The sequence below is a fragment of the Accipiter gentilis genome, chromosome 30 (assembly GCF_929443795.1).
Source record: "Accipiter gentilis chromosome 30, bAccGen1.1, whole genome shotgun sequence".
NCBI lineage: Eukaryota > Metazoa > Chordata > Aves > Accipitriformes > Accipitridae > Astur > Astur gentilis.
Window position 1 is genome coordinate 4,921,589 of NC_064909.1, and position 26,176 is coordinate 4,947,764.

General features: G+C 37.2%; 1 protein-coding gene across 5 annotated transcripts in view; it reads left to right on the forward strand.

Moving 5' to 3' along the window:
• SRBD1 (S1 RNA binding domain 1) overlaps positions 1 to 26,176 on the forward strand; it is a 134,682-nt gene that overhangs the window by 1,324 nt on the left and 107,182 nt on the right. For 3 of the 5 annotated variants that reach the window (XM_049833474.1, XM_049833473.1, XM_049833476.1), the window contains exons 2-11: positions 4,042 to 4,182; positions 5,529 to 5,611; positions 6,012 to 6,177; positions 7,160 to 7,522; positions 9,000 to 9,166; positions 10,909 to 11,026; positions 11,167 to 11,305; positions 14,129 to 14,225; positions 15,539 to 15,674; positions 21,259 to 21,362. In XM_049833474.1, the coding sequence (XP_049689431.1) occupies positions 5,529 to 5,611; positions 6,012 to 6,177; positions 7,160 to 7,522; positions 9,000 to 9,166; positions 10,909 to 11,026; positions 11,167 to 11,305; positions 14,129 to 14,225; positions 15,539 to 15,674; positions 21,259 to 21,362 (1,373 nt within the window). In that variant the 5' untranslated portion in view covers positions 4,042 to 4,182. Of the gene's footprint in view, positions 1 to 460; positions 4,183 to 5,526; positions 5,612 to 6,011; positions 6,178 to 7,159; positions 7,523 to 8,999; positions 9,167 to 10,908; positions 11,027 to 11,166; positions 11,306 to 14,128; positions 14,226 to 15,538; positions 15,675 to 21,258; positions 21,363 to 26,176 lie in introns of those variants that run through there. The other 2 variants (XM_049833472.1, XM_049833477.1) reach the window with 2 other exon arrangements.

Genomic DNA, 26,176 nt, shown 5'->3' on the forward strand with positions numbered 1-26,176 from the left:
GTTTTGCTGTACGTATGTGCCCTGTGTGTGTCTCTCTTTCTTTCTGGCTGTAATTTTCCAGTTAGCACTGGAGTCTTCCAATTTGCGTTTGCGACTCCTTTCTCAGGCAGTCCTGACTGGCTTTATGCAGGAAAAGTCCTTGCAAATCTACTGTACCAGCTTCTCTGAGCAAAAGTGTCTGGGACTTATAAGGGATTTATGTGACCTAATGTAGTAAGGTTATGAGATTTAAATTTGCCATAATGGCATTAATTTGATCGTACTGTGAAAGTACAATCTTTTCTATAACTTTCAACTGTTAAATACAACTTTTTTTTAAGTGCCCTGTAGAAGATGTCACAGTGTAGTAGGATTACTGGAGCAATTTTTCTGAAAACTGTTGCTGTAATGGTGGACCTACAAAGCATAGAATGGGGGGAGGGGGGGAGGGGCTGTTCATCTAATTACTTTTAAACTATTATTAAACATTTCTTTCTGCAAGCAGTTGCCTATGCCACCTGGATTCACATATGAAGAATTTTACTTTTAGCGGGTTGTATCTTTGCATGAATAGGGAGGTTGAAGAGAGTATCAGTCTCTAAATGAGACTTGGATTGCTCTTTAACATAATAAGGCCTTTAAAGCCTCAGTCTACTTATATTCTGCATGCAGCTTAGAACTCCTATTTGTGGAGAGAGACCAGAGGAATGATTACTTCCTTGCTGTATGTTTTGTGCATACCCGTATTAAAATTCTGTACAGTGAAGTCTAATAAGAGCTACTCTGTTGGTCTTTATTACTGGCATGGCTACCAAGCTACACTAGCCTTATTTTAATGACAGGCTGACAGGTTGGGAGAAGTGTGCTATTTACAGCCATCAGGATAGCTTGAATGTGTTGTGGAGCTTTGCATTAGATGTAGAGAATAGAAGTGGTGGGAACAAAAGAACTGGCAACAGAACTGATGCCAAACTATGTGGAGAGTAGACCTGGGAGATATATTTATCTACGATTTAAATAGTTTCAGCTCTTCTTCACTGGACAGCATAATGGCTCTGCAAAGTCCTCTTACCTTTTAAAGTAGGAAGTACTTTTGAAGAACACACTGCAACTGTTCTGGGTTTTGTGGAGAAGCAAGGCTTTAGTGATTACTGAGTGAAGCAAAGAGAATTGGCGTGTTTCAAGCAATGGTACTTCATGCTGCCTGCTGTCAGCTGGAAGATGGGCAAGCAGAAGAGTTTTGATTCCCTTGAATAGGGGATCAAGGGTCTAGTCTGAAGGTTCAGCGTTGAGGTTTCAGCCTATCACACAGAAGGAAAAGATCATACTCCAACAGATCTGGAATGAAACAGGAGTTGGAAGCTTAAGTATGCGGGCAAGACCAAACTTTCCAGGCCTAGTGCATCATGTTGCCTGGTATGGAACTAAAATACTGTTGGCAAGATGTTTAAGAACCCTTTTTCTCAAACAACAACATTTTTTAAAAAATTAAGGCAAATTTTCCGACAACGTACGTAAAATAAGAAAAAATGTGTTAGCAAATGTTACCTGGAAGTTTGCTGGCCTCAGATGTGAGGAGAGCTGCTAGAACAGAGCTTGTAGGAGTTCAGTATGCCAATTGGCAAGCCAGTGAAATCCTGCACAGGGTGGCTGGATAACTTGTGTACATCACTGGATACTGGGTGTTTACTTCCTTTGGGTAATAAGTCCAGGAGACACCAAGCACTGTGACCACCTGCAATAAGGTACAGCAATACTGAACACAGACACAGGAAGGGAAAAAAGCTTGCTCTGACCTGACTCTGGTATAAGTTGGTTACTCTTAATTTTTCAGCTTTGTAATTTGCTCTTCTACAGCTATGGGACTTTTCTGGATTTGGGAAGGGGACACAGATCTATGCAAGCTATAGTTTCTTTCCTCAGGGTAGAAACCAGCCCTCACTTTGAGTATGGTTACCTGGAGGTGACAGAGAAGGAAGAGGTAAAGGCAGTTTTCCCACTGAGGCCAGCCTATCTGGAAAATATAATAGGAGATAAGTGGCCAACTTCATAGTCTTGATCCTCACATGCTGTGGGACGATGAATAAAGTTCTTCCAAGCTCCCTCAACACTCGAGGCAAGAGACATGGGGGACCATATCCCAGTAGAAGCAGACCAGGCAATGGCTTGTTTGATTGCCCTGTCATGTAGTCGGTGCAGTCAGCAATGTAGATGCCCCATGTGGAGCGTAACTGTGTTTGCCTGTTATCTTGAGTCTTCCTGCCTCACTTCAGGGACTGTCTTTAAGCTTTTTTAAGAAACCTCTGTAATAGTTCATCATCATCAGTGGCATTTAGACTTGTTGCTTTTTCATCCTCTCCCCCCCCAGTGAATCACAGTAGGACTGTTTTTCTTAGTCATTACTGTAGGTGTTAGCACACCCTAGTGCAGGCAGCTCAGGAGGAAAATTCAGCGGACAGCTGTCTGGCAATTTGGAATCAAATCCGAAGTACTTTTCTGGATTCAAATAAAAAACCTGATTCTTTGTAAACAAATAGAATGTATGTAGCAACTGCAAGATTGTTTTTCTACAAATATGAAGTACAGTTAGTTTAAAGTATGCATTATTAGAAGGGGAGGTGGTTATGACTTGGCTCCACCTCACAGGGAAATATCATGGCATTTTTTTCTCCCTTTGTGATACCCCATGTTTGACATTCATTTCACAGATGCTTCTCGTTATAGGGCTTTTCTTTTGAGCTGTAGAACTCCATTTTGGCTTCTGACCATGGCTTGTCTGTTCATGGAGAGTTATCCTGAAATAAGTTTTGTGCTTTAAATTCACATCTTACTTTAGTTCAAATTAACTTTTAAGTGCAGGTATGAAAGCCTTTAGGACAAAGTTACCACTCTTCTCAAGAAAATTTAGCAGATTAATAATAGAATTTTAAATATTTAATTATTTAAATTTAATAATGAAATTAAACCTTCTTTGATCTTCTGGGTCGAACATGTTTGATACTTATCCAGCTTTCTGAAGGACTGCAACAAACACTTAAAAGATGATCTAATTACTTATTAAAGTGGAAAATCCAAGAAATCAAAAGAAAATAAAATAGTGAAGTGTACCTTAAAAACTTAACCTTATTACGTATCATTTCTATTCCCTGTCATGCTTTCCTATGCCACTTTGTATTTGATATATGGTAATTCTGCTTCTTCCAGTGCATTGTATGAAGGCAAGTAGACTAGGACTTAAGGATGTAGGAGCAAATACTAGTCTGTTCATGAAGAATACAGAAAATGCCCACAGTTTCATAAACCAATGAGCTCACCTCCTATTCTCATGCTGATGAGAAGAGTTAAATCAGTCACCAGTGTTGAATGGCAGGAAGTATAATTAACTTTATAGAGTAAGCTTTACTCTTGCCATAATCTTACTTTATGTAACAATACAGATGTTGAGATATTTTGAGACTCTGCCCTTGGCCACTTGAGGTGAGAGAGGAAATAGCAGAAAAAAAAACTTCCAGATGGGGCTTTCCTTTTACCTGGGCTTTTGGGTAAGCCCCAAAACTATCAGGGTCATATGCCAAGTGGCTAAAACTGGCAGGGAAGTTTAGAAGGTGGTGTAACATAGGGATGTAGGGTGAATGCTGACCTCAGGTAGGAGAACATGCATGTTGGCTTTTTCCTTCTTCCTTGCTATGATTCAATGGGTAACTATGAAGAAGCTGGTTAGAGTGTTTAAAAACTGATCACTGGCTTCCAAAATTGCCTGGAACTGGAATACTAAATACCCACCTACTTGGATTAGCTGAAGAAGCATGACTAATAATGATATTGCAAGCTAAACACCTAGTTTGAAAAGAGAACTGTGAGACCTAACCATATGAAAAGTGTCCAGTGCCTGCAAAAAATGGATCAGAGATCCATCTGGCTCAGGTGTTAGCTAATTCTGGAAACCTTGCTGTTGCAAACTTGAATAATGTTTCTCCCATTCACAGATTAAAGTACAATACAAAATAGAAACATTATTTTCATGCCTCTGAGGTAACGGGAATAAATATATAATTAATTTAGGATGATGATAATGACTCCTCAGCTATAAAGAGCGAAGGAAAACAGAGAAGCAGAGTGACTGGTTGAAGTTGCAGGTGTCACAGAACTGACAGTGGAAAGTCACCTGGGAAGCTAATAAGAGTCACCTGGGAAGCTAATAAGGTGAGTAATATTCTTTGTGTTCTGTGGAGATTTCTGTTTTCCTGTGGCAGATGTGTATTCTAACCATTCACATAATGGGATTTCAGTCAGTGGAAGAGCAGAGAGATGCTGACATATTACTGACCATGACAATTGCTACAAGAAGGTGTTTTACAAGCGAGCTAATAGCTAGTGTTATTTGATGTGACCCTCAATAGTCCTCCTTCCACTGCAATGCTGAAAATGCACTGCTTTGCAAGGAAAAGTAGCTGAAATACATTTATAACAATAGTTATACTTCTAGTGTTTGATCAGAGGATAGAATGAAGTTGGATTAAAGAGCATTTTGCCCTTGAGTTAAATGACACTTTGCAAAATGCTTATCCAGTTTGTATGTGCAAACGTAGGACTTTAAGGCTAGCATCACAGTAGTAAGGCTGGATCAAAGGTCAAGGTGCAAAAAAATTTTCTGGATACTAGACCTGGAGAATAGAATGTCGAGAATGATGAAATTCTACCAGATACAGGTAAAATATATTTGTTAATTTTATAGTTCTAGAAATGCCTTCTGGTTTTGGTTTCGGGTTTGGGGTTTTTTTAGTTTTGTTTTTTTTAATTCCAATTTTCTGGCAGGTAAAATTTTGAGGGTACCTAAAACTCTCTAACTAAAATTGTAAAATATGATTATTGAATTTCATGGGCCCAAACATTGCCAAAAATTCTATAACTGATTAACTGAAATGCAGCTATTGTACATATGAATCTTGGGTCAGGAGAAAGTCAGTGCCTTCCCTTTTTGCCTTTGGTAATTGTTTTATACACTATCTGTATACTAATGAGCAGCTCTTTCAAAAATCATTGGTTTTATGCATACAAGCAACTGATAGTCTTTAAAGGTGAAATTCTAGATCAAAATGGAAAATCTTCTTGTAGTCCTGTTCACATAAAACCATATGTGAGCTTACTTTACTAGATCTTAATTTTATTTTCTCTGCTTCTTAGGTTGATGAAGGAAAGACTGGCAGAGTATATAAGTGACACCCAATAATATGTCTGAGAACCAGTACTCTTTTTGCTAAGATAGCTTTACATGCAAGCTGAATAATTACCTCAATTTGAAGAGAAAAATAATTTGAGAGGCTATAGTGCTGGTTTGTCTGTTTGCTCAGTTGAAAAGGTTGGTTGTTGGGTGTGTGCTGCTGTGGCCTAAATTCTTGGATACTAAGAAATCTGAACTTGCTGTAGAGCAAACTTTTGTGATCGGTGAAGACATTATGAGGGCACACTTGACAGTGAGTTAAAAGGCTGAATAAAAGAATACAACTTCAACCAAAAGTTCTATTACTCTCTTCTCGCCTCTGTTTCAGATGTCATCTCTACCAAGGAGGGTGAAATCTGAAGCCAAAGCCCTTACATCAGAAGACGATGAACTACCTTCACTTCTTAATTCGTAAGATTACTTTTTTCCTTCAGGTTTTCTTTAAAGGTTTATGCTAAGCATGAGGTTGATTAAAAAGTTTTAATGCACAAAACTTCTATTCAATTATAAACACAAATTACCTATGCTCTTCATGCTTTCAGTGAAGATAGGGTGAAACTGAATTGCCAGTTGTCCAAACAGAATAAGGTGTGTACACATCCCAGTGACCAGCTTCAAAAAAGGTTGGTAAATTGTTCCAGCCATTAGCTCTGCAACAGCATAAAAGACCTATATTTGTTGAGTCTGCCTACCTTTATTTTCATTTTTCCTGATTGCTTCCTTTCATGTCAGAGAACACTCAGACTGGCTTGCTTATGTATTTTTTTTTATTCTTCTCATAAGCAATATTGTTTACTTGTTTGTTTTTCAGGAGCTCTGAATCGGAGGAGGAAGAGGAAGAGTGGGAGCCAAAAAGCAAAATTGCCAAGAGACCTCGGTTGCCAAAGAAAAATGAGGCAAAAACTAAAAAAGTTGCTTCTCCACGGTCGGCTGTGGCCTTGAAAAAGGTCAAGAAGATAGCAGTAAAAGAGGAAATGGTGAGTATCTGTAAGCAAGAGACATATAATTACTGTGGTTGGCAAGTAACATGAACAGAATTTTTCCAACTCAGGTTAACTCAATTGCCTGAGTCTGATCAGCTCATCTGATTCCACTGTTACAGTGAATATTCAGTGTATTTCATAAATGTGGCTTTCTTGCATATTTAAGTGTCCCAGACCTAAGGGCTCTACTATAACATTTTGGCCGGTGATAATGGGACATGGTTTTCCCTGGAAATCTCTTTCAACAGAAAAAATAAATACCTCTGTTCTTTCTATAATGAAAGCTAATTACTCTAATACCTTTGGTTTCTGTGTTGCACCTTTGTCTTCTACATTTTCACTAGCTGGGTACGACAACAAAAAGAAGGCCTGTACTTATCTTTCCTTGCATGGCTGTTTGACCCAGTAAGGATCACAGTTTTATTATGATGAATAGAAGATGCACTTCTGTCAGAAATTACTTACTTCTGTCAAAGATTAACATCTGAGGTCAGGTCGTGACAGAAGACAGTCCTGCCTTCTGAAGATGATGCCTGGGGAAATTCAGGAAAGAAGGCGTGGCTTATCCAAGATTAAACAATTTCTTAGCAGACCAAATCTCAGTTCCAGTTCCCCTGCTGCACCTAACACCTCATTAGAAGAGTGCTTCCCTGCCCTGCTGTTCCCTGTTTTGTTGAGGTGGGTAGAGGCAAGGATTATAGGTCAGTGTCTTCTGAAGGAAAGCCCAGTTAACATCTTACCAGGATAATGTAATTTTTTATCTTTTAAATCACAGTTCTACTGGGTATTTTGCGTCTTTTCCTCCATGCAAGATACATTTCAGGTTACTTGATTTCTGGCTTGGAGTTTCCCTACCAGCCAGAGATGTTACTTGGGAAAATCATGTCTAGTATCAACTCTTCCTAGGTTTTAACTGAAATTTTGAACCAGTTCATAACAGTCAATACTTAATATGGTTTCAATGCCTTTTTGGCAGGATGTGTCCTTGATTATTACTCCTGCAGAAGATGATAGAATGCAACTTCAGAAACCTAAGGAAGAACATACAGGCACTAAACGAAAAACTTTAAATCAAAAGCCAGAAGTGCCTAAAAAAATGGAAATCATTTCATTCCAAGGGAAGAACGTAAAGAGTTTAGAGAGTGATGAAAAACCCTCAACAAGCATTCCTTTAATGGGAAATCAAGTGAAACATGAGAAATCTGAGGAGGATTTTGCATTTGATGAACCACCTTTTAAAAAGATTAAGTCAACTACATGTCCTGAAGGAAAGCCAGTTAAAAATCTGGGAGGCAATAAAGTAAAAGAAGAACTTGAAATGAACTGGGATATTGTACAGGTAGGAGATCTTTTCCTTTTCTACGGTATCAATGAAACCATTTCCTACATAATTAGAATTTTAACATACAATTTCAGTCCTCTTGGCATCAGTTGGAGTGCCAGAGAGTCTTTGTGCTGTTAAGTAGTCATTTAACCTCTGCTTAAATTGTCATAATATGTGTATAAATATAAATGTTGGTTGGTAACTGTTAAAACTTCAAACTTTAACATTATTCCAGTATCTGTGACTTAGGCAGTCCTTAGTACAAAGCTTGCCTGTAACAGTTTGCACGTTTCTTCTGTATCAGCACATAGGGGTTTTTTTGTGGATATAGTCAGCTGAAACTCCTGCAAGAAGGGTTCCTGAAAGATTTGGGATGTCTGTGTGCACAGCTTCAGAATTTATTTAGTGTGGGTCGTTTCATTGTAGAAACTCATCTGAGTGTGTATATCAATTTACAGTACCATTAAGGAAGAGATTGCGTTCTTGGAACAACAGTGACATCAGGGGAGATATCTTTGTTTTTGTAGGATGTTAACTTTGAAGCCATTTAGGTGAAGACAGTTTTAGCATAGCTCCTGTTCTGGAAGGCTGGGTGTGGTTACAGAAGATTTTAGTATGAACAGAATGGGAATAGATTGTGCGCGTTCTAGTCATCATCCTTAGTATTGCCTGCTTAAGAAAGGTGTAAAATTTTGTTCCTGAGTCTTCTAAAATATTCCTGGAAATGCAGATGGAGGATTTGATCTTTATGTATTGCTGCTCTAGAAGCAGTGAATATGATTGTGCAGGAGTTGTTACATTTTTAGGCTTCAGAATAAAACTTTTGAAAGGCTTTTAAATCAGCAGTCTATGGAAATAACTTTAGCAAACTACAAAGAAACTGTGATAGTTAAAATGTTACTAAGTTATGGTACTTATATAGTTTGTCCTCCATTCGGTATTGATACACTATAACTTTATATTTAGAAAGCCCATTTTGTACAAAATCACTTGTGAGGCTTGGCTCCTGTCAAAACCTTTGGTAATACCATGCTAGTTTCCAGTTATTGGTGGAGTGGGATTTGGATCAGCTCTGGGTTTGTGGGTTTTGTTTGTTTGTTTTGTTTAACTATGAGGTATGTCAATGTTGGTTTAAAAAAAAAAAAAAAATTTCCAAGTTTTCTGAGTTGCCATGCACAGTTTGTTGTCCTTCTGATTATTTTTTTTTTTTTAATTGTTTGGTTTTTTCTGTTCCCGAGAGGTACTCCTTCTAGTATTTTTCTTCTGTGGTTACAAGTTTCTGGAAACATTGGTTGCTGTATGTCTTTCTGAAGTACTAGGTGTGGTGGCTGGATGCATGCGAAGCCTGGCATCCTGTTTTAAGGAGGACAGTAGTCACTGCTGGCCAGCATAATAATATTCTAGGAGTGGATTTTAACATTGAGTGAGAGGCTGTTTAAAGCAATCTATCACCTCTCTCAAATGTTTGTTTGGGTTTCTTTGCTTCTGACAGGCCTTGTCAGAAATAACAAATGTCGAACCATGGGTATGTGCAAACTTAATTCGCCTCTTTCAAGAAGAAAACACAATTCCTTTTATTGCTCGGTATCGAAAAGAGCTCATCAATAATCTGGAGGCTGATGCCTTGCGAGAAGTGCAGCAAACATTGGAAGAGCTACGGTAAGTAAGTTAATGTGGGGAGGTATCAGGGGGGGAGGTAAATAACAACTGGCTGCTGCTTCTGTATCCCTTGTTTTGGCACTTTGTGCACACTGTGATTATGGAGGAATGCCTAAAGAAGGAAGATTAAAACTGAGGTAAACATGCTTGATACTTTTTTTTTTTTACGGTAAGTAACAAAAAATCTGGCATTATTAATTGCCAAATAAAAGTTAAGATCATAATTTCCCTGCAGTTTACTAAAACTGCAGAGAAAAAACCCTCTTACTAAGAGTAGCTTACAGGTTCTGGAGGTACGTAACCTGATTAGATATAAGCTGCACCCTTTGAAAAAGAATTTTTCAAAGCTCCCTTTGAATAGCAGGGAGCTAAGAATCCCTTGGCTCACTGCATGAAGCAGAAAAGCCTCGAGTGAAGGGTATTACTTGAGGTTGTAGCGTACCAGGTGAGCAAGCTAAACTCTCCCAGATCAATGCAGCAATGAAATGATCGGCGAAGCTTGCTGCAGCAGTGGATGAGACTGCTCTCATTCCTTCTTGCTTTTGGTTGGTTATATGTTCTTGAGATGGCAAGGGAACAGACTTGCCAGCTGTTCTGTCAACATGGTGGCTTCCTCCTTGTACTCCCCATTATCCCTAAGCAAGAGATTCTTTCCAAAGAGGGAAGGTGGCCTGAGAGAGTTCTTGTCTGAACAAGTAATTTAATTACTAACAAATACCTTTGCTGCTTGCAAAGGTATCTTATTGAAGGTATAAGAGTTTAAAATCTGGTATCCTGTACTTGATGCTGCAAAACTATTTTGATATGAATTACAGCTGTCTCATCAACATGGATTTAACTTAGGGCCTTTTTATTGGCTTCCAGAGCAGTAATCCTGCAAATATATATATAGCAGTAAAGACTATCAGTATTGTTTGATGATTTTTCTTAAAGCTACCACAAGATACTTTGATACAGTTTTGAACTAGTTGGAGAAAGTCAGGGTTTAACCCCAGCTGGCAACTAAGCACCATGCAGCCTCTCGCTCACTTCCCACAATGGGTTGGGAGAGAGAATCGGAAAAGTAAAAGTGAGAAAACTCATGGGCTGAGATAAAGACAGTTTAATAAGTAAAGCAAAAGCCTCACATGCAAGCAAAGCAAAACAAGGAATTCATTCACTATTTCCCATCAACAGGCAGGTGTTCAGCCATCTCCAGGAAAGCCGGTGATGGTCACATGTAACAGGTACTTGGGAAGACAAATGCCATCACTCCGAACATCTCCCCCACCTCTTTCTTCTCCCCCCAGCTTTCTATGCTGATCAGGACATCATATGGTCTGGAATATCTCTTTGGTCAGTAGGGGTCAGCTGTCCCAGCTGTGTCCCCTCCCAACACCTCGTGCACTCCCAGCCTACTTGCTGGTGGGGTGAGGTGAGAAGCAGAAAAGGCCTCTTGACTCTGTGTAAGCCCTGCTCAGCAGTAACAAAAACATCCCTGTATTATCAACACTGTTTCCAGCACAGATCCAAAACATAGCCCCATACTAGCTACTATGAAGAAAATTACCTTTATCCCAGCCAAAACCAGCACATAGTTAGAAACTCTTTTGGATTATTAGACTTGGTTTGTTGAGGATTAGCATGAGATACAATCTTCAGGGGTTTCAGAGAGTTTCAGCCGTGTAATAAACAAGGTCACAATCAATAGCTTTTTTAATCCACCATGGAATGTGACTTAATATCAATCTCTTCCATTTTAGTACTGTTGCAAAGAAGACACATGCAATGATACAGAAGTTGAAGAAAGAAGGGAAATTATCTGGATGCCTTTTAACAGCATTATTAAATTGCAGAACTTTGGAAGAATTAGACCATGTGGTCAGTACACTAGTCTTTCTCAGGTCATCTTTAGTTTGAATGTAATCTTGCATAACTAAATAGTGCATAATGCAGAGTACATAGCATGACTGAAATATTTTTTTTGCCTTTTAAAAATTGTGGGTTTTGTTTGTTTTAAGTCTGCGCCTTATAAAACTGGGAGTAAAGGCACCAAAGCCCAGAGGGCCAAGCAGCTGGGATTGGAACCTGCTGCTCTCTCCCTCCTGCAGAATCCTATGGAACTCAATCTCTTTTCTTACATTAGACCCACTACCAAAGGTAAGTGCTCTGCTTCTATGAGCAGTAATGTCCTAAATGTCTGAAAATATTTTAAAAGAGGAATGACTCCAATTGTTCTTATGTTGCTGGAAGTTATGCAACTATTTTAAATTAAACAGTTCTTTTAGCAATGTTTGGTAAGAGTTTATATTTAATGCCATGGCTCACCAACCTTTCCTATCTTTCTGTATTTTAAATGGTAATAATTCTGGTATACAAGAGACAGAAGTCTGGAGATTTTATAGTTGGTATCTGTATTCACTGCCAAGAGAGAGGGGGACTGTGCCGCATACTTGAGACCTCTCCATGGTTCTACTCTTGCTTGGATTGTTTACTAAAGATTCAACACTGATTGTACAACGGGCTTATGCTTATGCTCTGTACTGAAGTAAATGTCACCCATCAAAACGTATCTTAATAAAAACTGGCCTCGGTGATTGGGAGGGAGCAGGAGAGTTTTTGTTACTGAATGGCAGTAGGGGTTGGAGATGTAATCTCCAAAATTTTAGCAGGAGCTTTAACGACATGATTGTCACATATAGACCGCAGAATTGTGTTTCTTTTTGAATGCAGTTGTGGGTAAATCTGTAGGGGGCAATCTCTGACAATAAAATACAAAGATGGCTGCAACCTTCTGTATGGTGTTAAAATAGATATGTACTTTTCTCCTTCCCTGCCTCAACACTTTTTGAATTTTAACATAAAGGTACTGAACCTCCTTAGTGAGGCTTACTCTTACTCTTCCCACTTCAGTTGTTCTTTTATTTTATTTAAATTTTGTTTATAAAATATTCCTAAGTTTGCATTGAAAATTAGTTACTAAATATTCTGATTGTTTAATTACTGCATTTTAGCACATGCTATTACTTCATACAGCGGTATATTGCAACCATATATCTGGCTATTCTGGCAGAGTCTAAAGACCCAAAAGAAAATCTTCATTGTGAAAGTGTAAATAAATTATTTAGGGTGCATTCAGAAGGAAGTGCTATTTGTTGCAGCATAAACATTTCAGGTTTTGAAAATCAGTACACCTATTTTCAATTTTGTGCTAAAAATAACATTGCTTAGGTTTATATAATGGTTTTCTTTTGAAAGACACATCAGAAATTACATATACCTATGAACTGGGTCACTTTTATCAATGTGGGAGCCAGTTTGACAACCTATATACAGCTTGAGATCAGAGTGAATTTTTTTAAAGGGATGAACCATTTGCCATACAGAAAAGTTTTCATCAAATCTTAATATTCAGTTCTTTGAAATTCTCAGTGTTTTTAAACTTATACTAAAAATAAACTGAAATAAAAACAGCAGTTCATGTTTCAAAGCCAGATATTTGAAAGTTAAGGAAGCAGGCTCACCAGAAAACTCTCTTCTTCCTTTTAGTTGTATACATGGTCCGATATTTCTATAATTACACAACCATGTGCTGTTTTTGCAATGGACACAGTAAAATGCTCATGTGAGTGTTGCTTGTTGAATGGGAACTTTTTGACTTTCTTTAATTCTGACTGGTTTTGGCCTATTCTATCTCATTAAATATTCTGCTAGAATTAAAGTAGTGTTGCCATGTACACTTTGGGTACTTCAGTGTTTCAATTCATATTCAATGTAATGCATGTTTTATAATTCCCCTTAGCTTTGTATTCTGACATGACATTACTTTTACCATGAGAAACACTAACTCATAGAGGTAAGGATCCAAATTCCACAACTTCTGATCAGCTCAGGCATTTAATAACATATTTTTATTCTCACATTTTTGTTTTTCTTTCTGGCAGGTAAGTTTAGCTTCCCCTTCTTAAAGGGCAAGATTAATTTTTTGTAGTGTGTAACTGTAACCCAATCAGAAGCAGGGGTCTGGATTCAATACAAATATTAGTTTTTAGAGCTATCCAGTTTTTTTAAAATGGTGTTGTTAAAGCTCTTTCAAGATATTGGTAGTCCATCAGATAGCAGACTGAAAAATAATGTGTGCTGAAGGAGACAAAGCTGCATCTGCCAACTCTAAGATTATTCCTTTTTGCTCTGAGGCATTTGTTACTGACCATTGCTAGAAACAGGTTAGCTATATGGATTTAAATACAAGATGTCAGTTTTATTTCATTACCTTCTGGTTCTGGTCCAATTCAGCCTCTGTGCTAAGGAGAATACTGTGCCACCTCGTCTGGTCTTTTGAAGCGAGGGATGGTTCTGTGTGTTGGAAAGCTGAATGATTCTGTTATCAGCTCTCTAGAATACTTTGTCTATGGAGATATTTTATAACTTCACTGTTTGAACAGTGTTTGTGGGAGAGGATGAGGGTACCCTGATCTCAGAAGTGACACTGCAAACTCCTGCTACAAACCAGTGGAAATACAAACCTATTGCACAGAGAAGAGACAGGATTGCCTGTAAAGGTGTTAGGCAGTTTCCATATCAGTAGCAAACCATGTAGACTTCTGCTGCAATTACTCGTTTTATTACAACCTCAAAAATTATACTTGAATATCCCATTTTACTATTGTAAATAATTAATTTGCATCACAAATGTCAAGATCTGTTAGCATCAAAGTAAAAATTTTAATGCCATTTTGACTTATGATACTGCACTGGTCACTTCAGGCTCATTAAAAAGATAATGGTTTCAGATGTTGTGGTAAGGATGCTTAGTTAATAAAAAAATTGTCATGAAGTAGGATTCTTCACTGAAACCCCAGCAAATCAGTCAGATAACTTGCATCAATTTTCTTTCAGCTTCTATATATTTTCTTAGTAGTTGTATAAAGTAATTTTTCATGTTAGGTTTTTTTATAATCATTAACTATTTTTTCCTCTAAGGACTTTCCACTATCCAGGAAGTAGAGGCTGGAGTACAGCATATTTTAGCTGACATCTTCGCTAAAGATAAAGATACACTGGATTTTATCAGGAAATTGTAAGTTTGACTCTTACTTTCTAGCCTTTCCTGGCTACATGGTAAGATTCAGTCTCCTAGTGTGCAGATACATAACTAACTTTTTTAATGACGTGAAAACATTGTCACCACATTATTGATTTAGGTCCATTTCTTCACGTGTGCTGGAGGTACATTTTTTAGCCTTTCAGTCCATGTGGGTATCAGTGGAGGAGAGATCTGCTGTGAGCATGGCATGATGCTGTGACTCCCAAAGACTGAAAAATTCTTTGTGGCTCTGCACCATATAGAGCCGATCTCCCTTGCAGTTAGTGATCTGTAAGGGAAAGCTTTCTCTCCTTGTACTTCCTTCAAGCTATAACTTTTCACAGGTGCATCTGCTTAACCTATTGCTCCAATATATTTATTGCTTGACACCAGTCACTTTAACTAGTGTGCAGTGATGATTGATTTTGGCATTGGTAGTCAATAAGGCAAATAAATATTACTGTTTTTAAAGCAGGAGTTACTGATCCTTTGACTGTGTTAGCTGAATTTAAGTTTTCTTACATTACATAATGACTTCAAGGTTGTCATATCCGGGGGTTGGTGTGACAGAGTAATAGTTGCTTGTTATTTTTTTCTTCTGCTGTGTACCACTGGGGACAGAGAACAGGGTTATCAAAGAACAGATGCTGCCTTAAGAGCATGCAGTGTTGGTTTGAATCAGCTCAGTTCTGTTTAGTTGACCCTCGTTTGCTGTTTATTGTGAGTAATGGCTAACTTAATCAAAAGGCTAGAGCACAGCAATGTGATAATTTTAATGAAGGGGTTGTTTTTTAAAGGATGGGCTGTCACTACCAGACTATCACTTTCATTCTTTTGACCACTGTTTGATCCCTATTACTCCTAAAAATAATGAAAACTTTTAGTGCTCAAAGCAAGGAATTAATTCTGTGGCTAGATAGGTTCAAGAGAGGTATTGCATTTGTATAAAATTGGTAACTATTATAACTTTTTTGCAACTTCCCAAAATTTGTTGTGTGAAGTTGAACCAATAACTGACCAAACCAAAGTGCAGATCGTGGCTTTTGAGTATCCATTCCTTTTCAGGAGAAGGACTGTCTTCAGTTTTTTTCTGAGGTCTACTTGATTTTTTTCTCTTGGTATGTTCCAGTCAGTATATGTTATGTCAGTGTCAGCATTAAGATATGTCATACACTTCTGCAGGTAATCAGAGTTAATGTAACTTGTAATTGGGCACACTCCAAACTTCATTTTTATTTAATACAAGCAGTAATGACTTGTTACAAGTTTCATGCTAAAATGCCTTACTAATTTGTTTTTTTATTCAGATGTCAGCAAAGGTACATTTGTATCCAGTCAGCCTTGGCAAAAGTGTCATCCAAAAGTGGAAATGAAAAAGATATCGATAAATTCCAACTGTACCATGAGTTTTCTTGTAATATAAAGAACATTCAGCATCATCAGGTACACTAACAAATTTGTATTTTTTTTCTTAGAATTTTAACTATAGTGAAGGTGGCCTTGCTTTTGAATTTGGTTGCTTAAAACTGATTCTAAAGATACTTGGGTTTGCTTTTCAGTTATCAAAGATAACAGAGACTTTCAAATTCTTGGAACGCAGGACTAAGCTGTTAATCTCTGTCTTAAACTGAGCTAAGGACTGCTCATTAATTAATTTTCATTAAACAAATATTTATAATGATTTATGTATCAGAGATTTCAATACTGGTGTGATTTATTTTCAGTGTGTCGCACCCTCCCTCCCTTCTCCCCGTGACAAGTGCATAGTAAGTGTTAACAGGAGGGGGATAAAGGCTAAGAGATAATTTATGGTCTGTAGGGGTGAGACTGTGGTAGTAGTGCTGTAGTAGTGGAAGCTGCTTGGTTGGAGTACAAGTATTTGAAGCAAACTTGGATAAACTTATTCTTTGTTTCTTTTGGATGTTTGCTGCAGCACTGAGTCAAGGGTGCTTTGAGCCATTTGATGCTAAACCTTTCAGGTGAAACTGGTGAGAAGTATCAGGGAAAGATCCAGAAAAATGAAATTGAAGGTGACCTACAAAAGCAGCTCGGGGGAACATCCCATGCACTACCCCAAAAATGGGTTTGTTTTGCAAGTCATCAGTATTCCCTTCTGTGAAGCATCTTTGGTTATCCAGAGCCCCGAGCCTAGACCTATATGACTAGAAAAAGAAATGAGGGATGAAGCAAACTTACTAGCTGATGAGAAGCTGATGACTTGATAGCTAGGCTGCCCCTCTTACTGAAGTTCAAAGGAGTGACGCACTCGATGTAACTGTCAAGACCTTTGCGTTCATTCATAACTAATCACCAAGTCAACTGCCTCTTGTTTTGGTCACAATTACCTAGCTTTTAAAAAAAACAAACCACACAAAACCCCAAACAAAAACCCAAAACCCAAAACAAAACAAAAAAAACACACAAAAAACTGTTAGCTACTTCTGACCAGAAATGTCCTTTTTCTTTAAGAAGGCCTTATTCTACAGAAGAATGCTTTTCCTTTTATGATATGCTCTCATTTTCTCTCTGCTTTCTATTTTAAAACAGTGTGATGTTTTGAATTAATAAGGGATTTTCTTGCATGTCTTGAATTTATTACCAAAAAATATTTCATAATATGTATGGGCTAATTTTAACACACACACACACACACACACACACCCCCCCCCATATGGATGGTGTTAGGGGAAAGACTAAATAACTACAAGTGATTTGAATAGGCAGGCCTTCTGGAAATGTTTAAAGAGGTACTTGTAGTTGTTCTCTTAGTAAATGTTCATACTTATTGCAGTATTTATATCAGTAATTACTTGGTGAAAACTTGCTTCTAGAGGGTCTAGAAAAGTCAATAGAGCGATCTAAGACTATTGTGGTGACATAGCAAAGATTTGCAGATTCATCAGGAGATTTAAGTGTTGTGCTGTATGGATTTTTTGTTTGGGTGCTTTAATGTTGAATGAATACTTTGGCTGTCAAAGACTGTGTAGTTTCTGCTGCACTGAGAGTGATTAACAGTGAGATAAGCAACATGTATTGGGTGTACAAGTGTTTCCTGGGATGGGGTATGATTTACTTCTTGTCCTTTTTTTCTGTTTTACATAAGGAAAACTGTTGCTTAGCTAGATCCAGGGCTAGAAACCAGACTTCCCAAACCTGGCCAGCACTCTGACCATGTGGCTGCACTGTTTCTTGTCCAGGATGTGTCCTTAGTTTGTCTATTTGATGTTAAGATTAACTCGATCTGTTTTGGTTTATTTCTCCTTGTGTCTGTCACTAACCTTAATGCCTCTTCCCATTCTGGCTCTCCAGTGAAGTAATAACCGTTGTTCTTGCAGCTGGTAGTCCTGTAATCACAAGATGGTTTTGCACTCTTGCATGCTGTCTTTCATCTGTATATTACTGCTATTGACTTTTCTAACACATTTAATATTTCTGTATCATGAATCTTAAGTCTGAGTTGTTTGTGCTTCACTGAGGTTTCAGGGCCCAAGGTATGTCATGGCTCTTTTGTACTAGTCGAGGAAAAATTGCATTTTATGATCATCTGTGATGCGTGGTTTGCACAGTTCCCTGTTTTGTAAAAATACTGTAACTTCTCATTTCTGTTGATTTTTTGGCTCTTTGTTAGCTTTGTTAGTTTTCCAGTTCCTTTCTTTGTTTCTCTTTTGTGTTTTGAGGAGGAAATAAGGAAAGAAAAAGTGTTTTCTTTATCTACCATCTCTTCCTTAAGCTTAAACCCTACTATTGTACTTTTGAAAGTCTTTCTTATAACCTTCATTACCTGACCTGCTGATGCAAATTATCATTTTTTTTCTCTTTTGTTTTCTTGGGTTATAACCATCCTTTTCACTACCTAAAATCTCTAGTTTCTCCTTCACATAAGACTTTGAAGAAATACTTATTCATAGAAAAAGCTGGTTAAAAATGCATTCTTGAATGTGCTTTGGGAGAGGTGTAGGTGTCTTCAAGTGAAGAAATTCTCTGGTTTGGTTCAGGATTTTTAAAAGAAGCTTATACCTAAAAAAGATATAGGGAAGCCTGAAACTCGGAGGGATTTATAAAGTTTACTAATCCCCTAGGACCACGGGTTAAATAGCTATGTTTGAAGAACACTCGCAAAATTAACTCTTTTGAACACAGTCTCTACACCTCTTGTGGCTGTGCACAGGCAAGTGTTCTCAATGCATTTAGCTAGAGGCAAAAGTAGAAGTCAGCTTTAAATCACCTCTTTGCAGAGTTGCAAATAAAGGATTCCATAAAATACTGCACTGGTCATCATCTGAGTATGGAAGTGGTAGTAATCTTAAAGGTCTGTGTACAACCCTAACTCTGCTCTAGCTTACATGTAAGTAAAGGGGACAGGCAGTAGACTAGCATGTTACCTGTAAGAGAATAAGCTGTGTCTTTATGACCAAAGCATTTGTAGCCATAAGCATGCCTTGCAGTGTGTATTACAATGAGGTAAACTGATGTGCAGTAAGCTGCAGCTTGGTTCTGCAGTTCTGCAGCTGTTGTTGCACACGCTGTATAGTTCTGGGTTACTTTCTGTGCCATTTTCGTTTTGTGTGTTGAGGTATGCCATGAAATAATCAGGACTGGCGTGGAGTGATCACGTTTGACTAAAAAAGTTAAAATACTGAATGTGAAATGAGGAAAAAAAACTTACTTGTTTAAAAAGCCTGACTCCAGATTTTGACATGGTCAGATGATACCTGTGGGTGTTTCCAGCTGGAACATTTTGCTGTCGGGAGGTTCAGCCACAGTTCCTTCCTTTGGCAGCAAGGCAAACCTAACTGGACTCTCTTAGGATGTAGTTGGGTAGCTATACCAACACTGTCATAACTAAGGAAAAAATCTTTCAAGAGTTTATTTGAATTTTTGATTAATTGTAAACAGTTCAGTGTTTGCATATGCCTTGGGGTTGCTTTCCTGTATTTGGACATGACTGAATTGGTGGAAGGAAAAGAATTCATGAATAAAGTGTAATGTTTGAGGCAAGTGCTCTATTTTCAATCTCATACTTATAAAGGAATTGGAAATTAAAGTCCTTGCAAAAGATACAAAACTTATTCAATGAGTCTAAATTGCGACATGGAAGAGAGCTGTGCAAAATGAAGGATGTATTTTTCTGATAAACAGAATACGGTTTGATGAATCTTGTGACTAGATCAAATTATTGTTCTTGCTTTCTCTGAAAAAATGTATGTTGTTTTTATTAACCCTTCCCCTGGATCTGTTCCAGTCTTACATAAAAACAGTCTTTTTCCAGAACTGAAAGATTGCTTTGTGTCTAGAATAGCCAGATTTTTAACCTGTTATTTAAAAAAAAACCCGAAAACAAACCAAAACAACCTTTATTAAATTAGAGGGAGAAATCGACTAATTACTTTCATAATTGAGCATTTCTTGGATGATAATCCTTCTCTGAATGCACGTCACATAACAGGATAGGCAGATTATTTAAGAATAAAAATGTAAATAATATTAGTGACTGCAATGCAGCTGGTTTAAGTTCAGGCGACTGACACATTCTGCAGACGGAGTGCCAGGAAACAAAATGTGATGCAAATATTGACCCCGCTAACAGCGTGCTGAATGATGACATTATAATTCTATCAGATACGTTCTCTGTTGTGAGCATCATTTTGCTTTCATTTTAGTTTGACATTTAACTTTCTCTCTTTTTTAAAAATAAAACCGGAATAAACATGAAACCATTTGATTTGTTAAAATGTGTCTTTCTAATCTCTACATGAAAACATTTGCTTTGGCAGTCAAGGTACCAGATGCTATAATATTTCACATGCAATCTTTATTATTAGCTTTGTTGTTCAATGATATGTCAGGCCTGGTATGTCACAGGAGCAGTAAGGCTAAGGAATATAAATTGGTACTATGTCCTGGAGTCATTTTAAACCATTGTATTTAACATATGTGACATGTCTGAGTTAGCTAGTGATTGAATTAAAGTTCATGATTGACACAGAATGCTCTGTTGTGACAGTGCTCAGGGCCTGCTACATATAGCAACATGTGTAGTCATACAGGAATGTCAACTTCTAGCAGTTTGGGGTTTTTTGTTTTTTTTAATTTTTGCACTTTAAAGTATTTTGGAAGGAAAATGAAATCTAAAGACGTGTGGTTTTTATTTGTAGCTGCTTCTATTATTCTGTTTCTGAAATCCCTTGGCCAGTGAGTTTTCTTCATGTTATAAGGCCTGCTTCAGGTGAACTTAAGACATCTTCATAGTGAGATTAGACTAGTAGATACCCACCAGTATACTTCAGGATCCACCAGTCGTATTGTGATCCTGGTTTTAAATGTAGAGCCACAGACTTGCGTCTGAAATTGAACTCTGTACGTGGATAGCACATGTGCAACCAGATTTAGCTTTAGGTCGTGAATATGCAGTTGTGTACCCAAGACTCTGCCAGAAATATGTGCATATGTTTTAAGGCTGGAATATTAATATTAATGTAAAGAGTGTATCTACACTATTTTCTGCTATTTATGAACTAGGCTTGGATAACTCGAAATTCATCATCTTTCAAATTAAGCTGATTACTTTTGGGTCACATGTTCTGATTCATAATTGATTTTAAATTTTGATTGATCTCGGGAAGAAAAATGAAGCCTGAATCACAGGACTTTTTCCCTTTCTGATCTCTAGTTCTGATTGGAATCACTTTTCAGTTCATTTCTTGAGGGGGTTTTTGGGTTATTAAACAAGAGTATTCCAATAGCTAAATTCATTCTGGCTTGTAATACAAGTATATTTAAGATAAACTGGATCTTGAGATTGCAGACTCCAGGAAAAATGTATGATTTGTTACGCCATGGCATGATTTAATAAGTGTTTTAAGTTGTGGATGTTATCTGTATATGCTAGTACTTTGTGAACTGATTTACTGTACCACCATCATGATTTGCTACAGAATGTCAAGCAAGTGCATACACAAATGTTGATAAGTTTATCTTTTGGATATTTTGTGTGTCATCTGTCTCTGCCATTTATGTTTGCACTCAGATTCTGGCCATTAACCGAGGGGAAAATCTGAAGATCCTGACAGTGAAGGTCAACATTCCTGACGGGGTGAAGAATGAATTCTGTTGGTGGTGTGTCAATGAAAGGTCTGTATGGCTACATATTCTTACAGAAATCTTTTTTTTATTTTTTATTTTTTTTCTATAGACAGCTGCATACTGAAATGTACCTCACATGTCTTGTTACATTAAGAGGACAATTTAAACAAATAATTATTAAATTAGATTAAATTAGTAAGTGGGTAATTCTTATTCTGTATTCCAACTGCTGTACCATTATGCTGAAAAAATCATGCCTTTGGCCCTATTTGGGGAGTTCTGGCAGCATTCTTCAAGCAATTGAATTTTTTAAAAAATATGTGAAGGATGATGAAATGTGAATACATTTTCAAATTGTAATATGCATCACATCCAGTAGTCTTTAGTGAAAGGAATATGTAGAATCCAGTAGAATATACTTCTAAAAATAACTTCATATGCCTGACTGCAATGATTAAAGAGGGCTACCTCAGATTTTAGATCAGTGAAGTACGTAACTTTTGAGTTTCACAAATGTAAGGAGTGGCATGTTTAAAAAATGTATTAAATTTAGTAGACAAACCTAAATGTGGCTGTCTTCAATCAATGATTCTCAGATATCATGTGACCTGACTCTTGCATTTTGATTGTCTGGTTAAGGTAGAAAACTGGGCTCTAAATTTTGGGTGATTCTTTTATTTCTTGTAGATTTGTTCTTACAGGTTGCTTTTTTTTTTTTAAGCCTGCAGTGAGATGTTTAGTGTTGCATGATTTTGAGGGGGTTTTGCAAAAGTTTAGGGTAAATATATGTTGTTTTGGGCAATATGTCTGCCAGTCTTTTTTGGAAACTCTACCTTGATGTCCACTGTTGGAGAATATTGTGATCCAAACTGTGCATCTTCCTTGCACATATAAAAGACAGGTTTTTCTTTCTCAGTAGTTTGAGATATTGGGCATTATTCTGAGGATGTCTTAAACTCCTACCTTTGCATCCTAAAACTGAATAACCAAAAGGAGGAAAAAAGATAAGAAAAGATGCACTTTTTTGAAGTATAAAATTGTATACTGTTATGCTGCTTTAGCCTGTATTTTTCTTCTACACCAAGTCTAAGAAAGGGATGTTGTAAAATGTTCCTTTTCACTGTAGAAATTTAATAGTTCTGCTTCCAACATTGAAGCCTCTGAAAGACTTAAACTATTGTTTGGCCAGATAACGTAATATGATGTAGGACTAATAGTAAGTAACTTTTTTTTTTCCAGGAAAGTATCAGGATTCATAAAGACACCTAAGTTTCCTTATAGTTTTAATACCTGTAATAGAATTTCTGTCCTCCCTCCAACATATATATTCTGTAGGCAGAACATATCCATCAGTCTTGCTTTTACTGTGTCTATGACATAATTTGAAGCACTGTGAGCCACAGATAATGGAACAGCTTGTCACTGCTACACAAATGAAAGTGGGATGTAAATTGCGATATTTTTGGTTGATTACACTTTTGTGAGTCATCCTGAGATAAAAAGAATATTGACCTTGGAAACGGAACTACTTATTAATACTTAGCATTCATGAGGCTATATATGCTTATGGCTTTTTACTATTTAAGGACAACTTCTCCACCATCAGAAAACTTCAAAAGGAATGATTTCAGTAGATCTTGGTGCATTAACGTCTAGGACAGATTCCAATCTTCCTCATTAGATTGATAACTGTGTTACCAAATTGACAAATAGTGAATATGTATTCTGGCCTGCAAGCTTGGAAATGACTGTTCAACTGTGGGAGTTGTGTTATTTTCATTACATCTATTTACTGGTGAGAGCAGGTTAAGAACTTTTGAGACAAGGATTTCAAAACTTTGCAAAGGTGTTAACTAATTTACTGAAGGTCACACACAAAATCAATTGCAGAATCAGAAATGCCATGTTGCTACAGAGTTGGTCCAGTATTCTAGCCACAAAACACCTACTGCTATTGAATTAGCAAATATACTGACCTTTATGTGTTCTTCTGAGGCAAAAATTTTTTTTTTTAGCATTAAATGCCCCTGCGATGGAATGTGGGCTTGGAAGACTGGAGTTCATTATTGCACTGAGCTCCATGAAGATGCTCTCCAAGATGACTGTATTTTCTTTGCAAGTTCAGAATAATTATTAGCTTGTAGAGGCATCTAGATTTCCTTGAAATTCAGATTTGTGCTGAAAACTCAGGAATATCCTTATGCCTGGCCCTATGGATTGTATTTTTCCCTAGAAGATGGCATCTCTGTGGTTTGACAGTGAACTTAGCTCCATTAACACTAAAACTGCGCTGGTCCCAAAGACTTAGTTGTGAGGTGGGACGTGGAAAAAGGATCAATGAGAAACAGCCTGAGATGGGCTGCTTAGCTGGCTTTGAGTGTAAAACCAACATGGAGGAGTTCCTTGGGAAGGGGTGAGAGTTTGTTCCAAAGTGGGATTGCAGCCTTGAAAATGAAGTTCAGTGTTTGACAATTTTTTTCAGTTTTCAGACAAAATTCTCAAATCCTGTGTCAAGTATATGGTACAGGCCTTAAAGGCATGCTTTGTTTGTGGTTACCAACTTGGTACAAGTTTCATATAATGTTTTGGAGGAAAACAAAACTGCTTTTTGTGCTTCAAGTCTAAAAGCCTAGCTGTGCTTTTCCTGGAACAGTTGTTACTTAATACTAGTGGTTCTTAAGATAGCCTATGTTAATTCTGTTGATGTATAGTTTCACCCTATTAGGTGTATCAGTAGTCTAAGCCATTTATGCTTATGGTGGTCCCTGTTGTGAGCACATGCATGTGGAGAGCTGATGAGCAGAGTAAGATGGTATTTATATGGAGTTTTTCTAAATAGGACTTCATTTAAAGGGCTTCAAGAGTCAGCTCTTGATTATTTAATCAAGAAATAGCTGTTCTTAAAGGGAAGCTTAACTAGGCTTTGATCTTTATACACACATGCTTTTGCTTTGTTTTCTGCAGTGAAGTGGTTTTTTTCTCTTTCCTCATGAAGTATTGGTATTATTAAAATGCAGTATTTGCTATGATTGAACTTACTGTTTGGATATTTTTGCATTTGTAGCGATTCTAGGATTTTTAGTAGAATGTAGCCTGCATAATTTTTACTTGTATCTAGGCAGGTAATAACAATATCTGCTGTGATAAACTATTTACAGAGAAAAGGTTTGCTAACTAGCTTTAATGGATGGAAGAGAGGGGGAAACAGCTGCCACGTTTCCAAATTAATTGTTATTTGTGCTGAGGATACTTTCTGAGGGAGTGTAGTCATACTTGCCACCTGTGAAAACTTCATATTTATAGAATTGGATGGCAATAAGGAGGTTTAAAATCTCTGCCAGTTTTATGTAGGTATGGAAAGAGTCTCTAGTTACAAATAAGTATAATAAAACTATTTGCAAAAACTGTTAGCAAAGTGATGAGGTCATGTGGCTAAGCACTCACAACTCTGGAGGTTGTAAAACTAAATGGTAAGCTTAATTCTGCTCCCATGTCTGTCTGCGTTAATGCAGTGTTGACTTGATCACGCATTTCTCAGCTATTATATGCGCAGACACTTAGGAAAGCTGTTTGAGGAAGTTGTATATCCCCTTAAACAACTGAAAAGCTATCTAGGTAGAAGCAATTTAGGATTCTCGGTATTTCTGAGAGTGCAGGTAAAGAAGGTCAGAAGTAAAATTCAGTCCTGTTTTTGCCTTGGCCTGCACCTGGACACATTATTAAATGGCCATAATTCTCTCATGTTGCATTTAAAAAAAACCCCAATCAACCAAACAAAAAACTTTTACAAAACTTGCCCAGACATATTAAAAAAATATGTATCTCACTTTGCAGTTAGGGACCCAGGCATGGAAAAAAATACACTAAATGAAGAAAACTCTGAATGTTATCAATATTTTTAAAAGAAATAAAAAGCACGTGGACTGTAATAGAAAATGTACACAGTCTTTAATGCTGTTTGAGTATAATGTATCTGGCTGCGTCTTCTCAATCTTTTGGCCTTCTCACTGGGTGGACCATCTCAGTGAGTCAGTTTTGCTTGTTCAAGGACTTCCCCCCCTCTCTGGTAATGTGACCCAGAGCAAAAAGATCAATGGAATAAATATCTAGGATCTCTTTTCTGGGGAGCTTTGAAACTGAGGTGTATTTTAGGACAAAATTTGAAGTAATTGTCATTACAGCTATGACCGCTGTGCAGAGTCTCCGTAGAAGGAGGAATGCTCCAAAGAGTTTGGCTTAGAAAATGTTGGGAAATAGTCTTGTGTTTATTTGGTATTGTTAATTTCATTTTCCCTTTTGCTAGAATATTATTTACATTTTAAATATATCAGCAACAGGTAAAAGAGAAAAATCATTTGCAAATTCTTGGGGTTTTGTTGGTTTTGGTTTTTTTAAGGACTGCTGCAAAATTAGTAGACTTCATTTTGAGGTTGACTAGAGATACTCAAAGCATTCCAAACGAAATTTGAATTGGGTTTCATTAACTGATATTAGTTTAGTTCTTAAATATCTGTCTGGACACAGTCCCCTTACATTAGTAGCTCTGCAGTGACACAGAGGATGCTTAGTCATTTTTTAATGTATCAAGGAATAGCAAATGATGCAACCCTACTGGTAACAGGGAGCCAAGTTCTTCATACAGTTGTGGTAAGCTTTGACTTCTCAAAGCAAAGAGTAACATTTTTTTATATTTTCTTTAAAACATAAAATATGATGACATTATAATACCTAACAAAAAAAGATAAAAGATGGGCCTTGTCTGGTAGTAAAACCATGAACAACTTCTCATTCCATTCATATTTGAAGCTATGATTTCATTGCCTAATTATTGTAGTAATTCTGCAGTTTGTAGGACATTACAG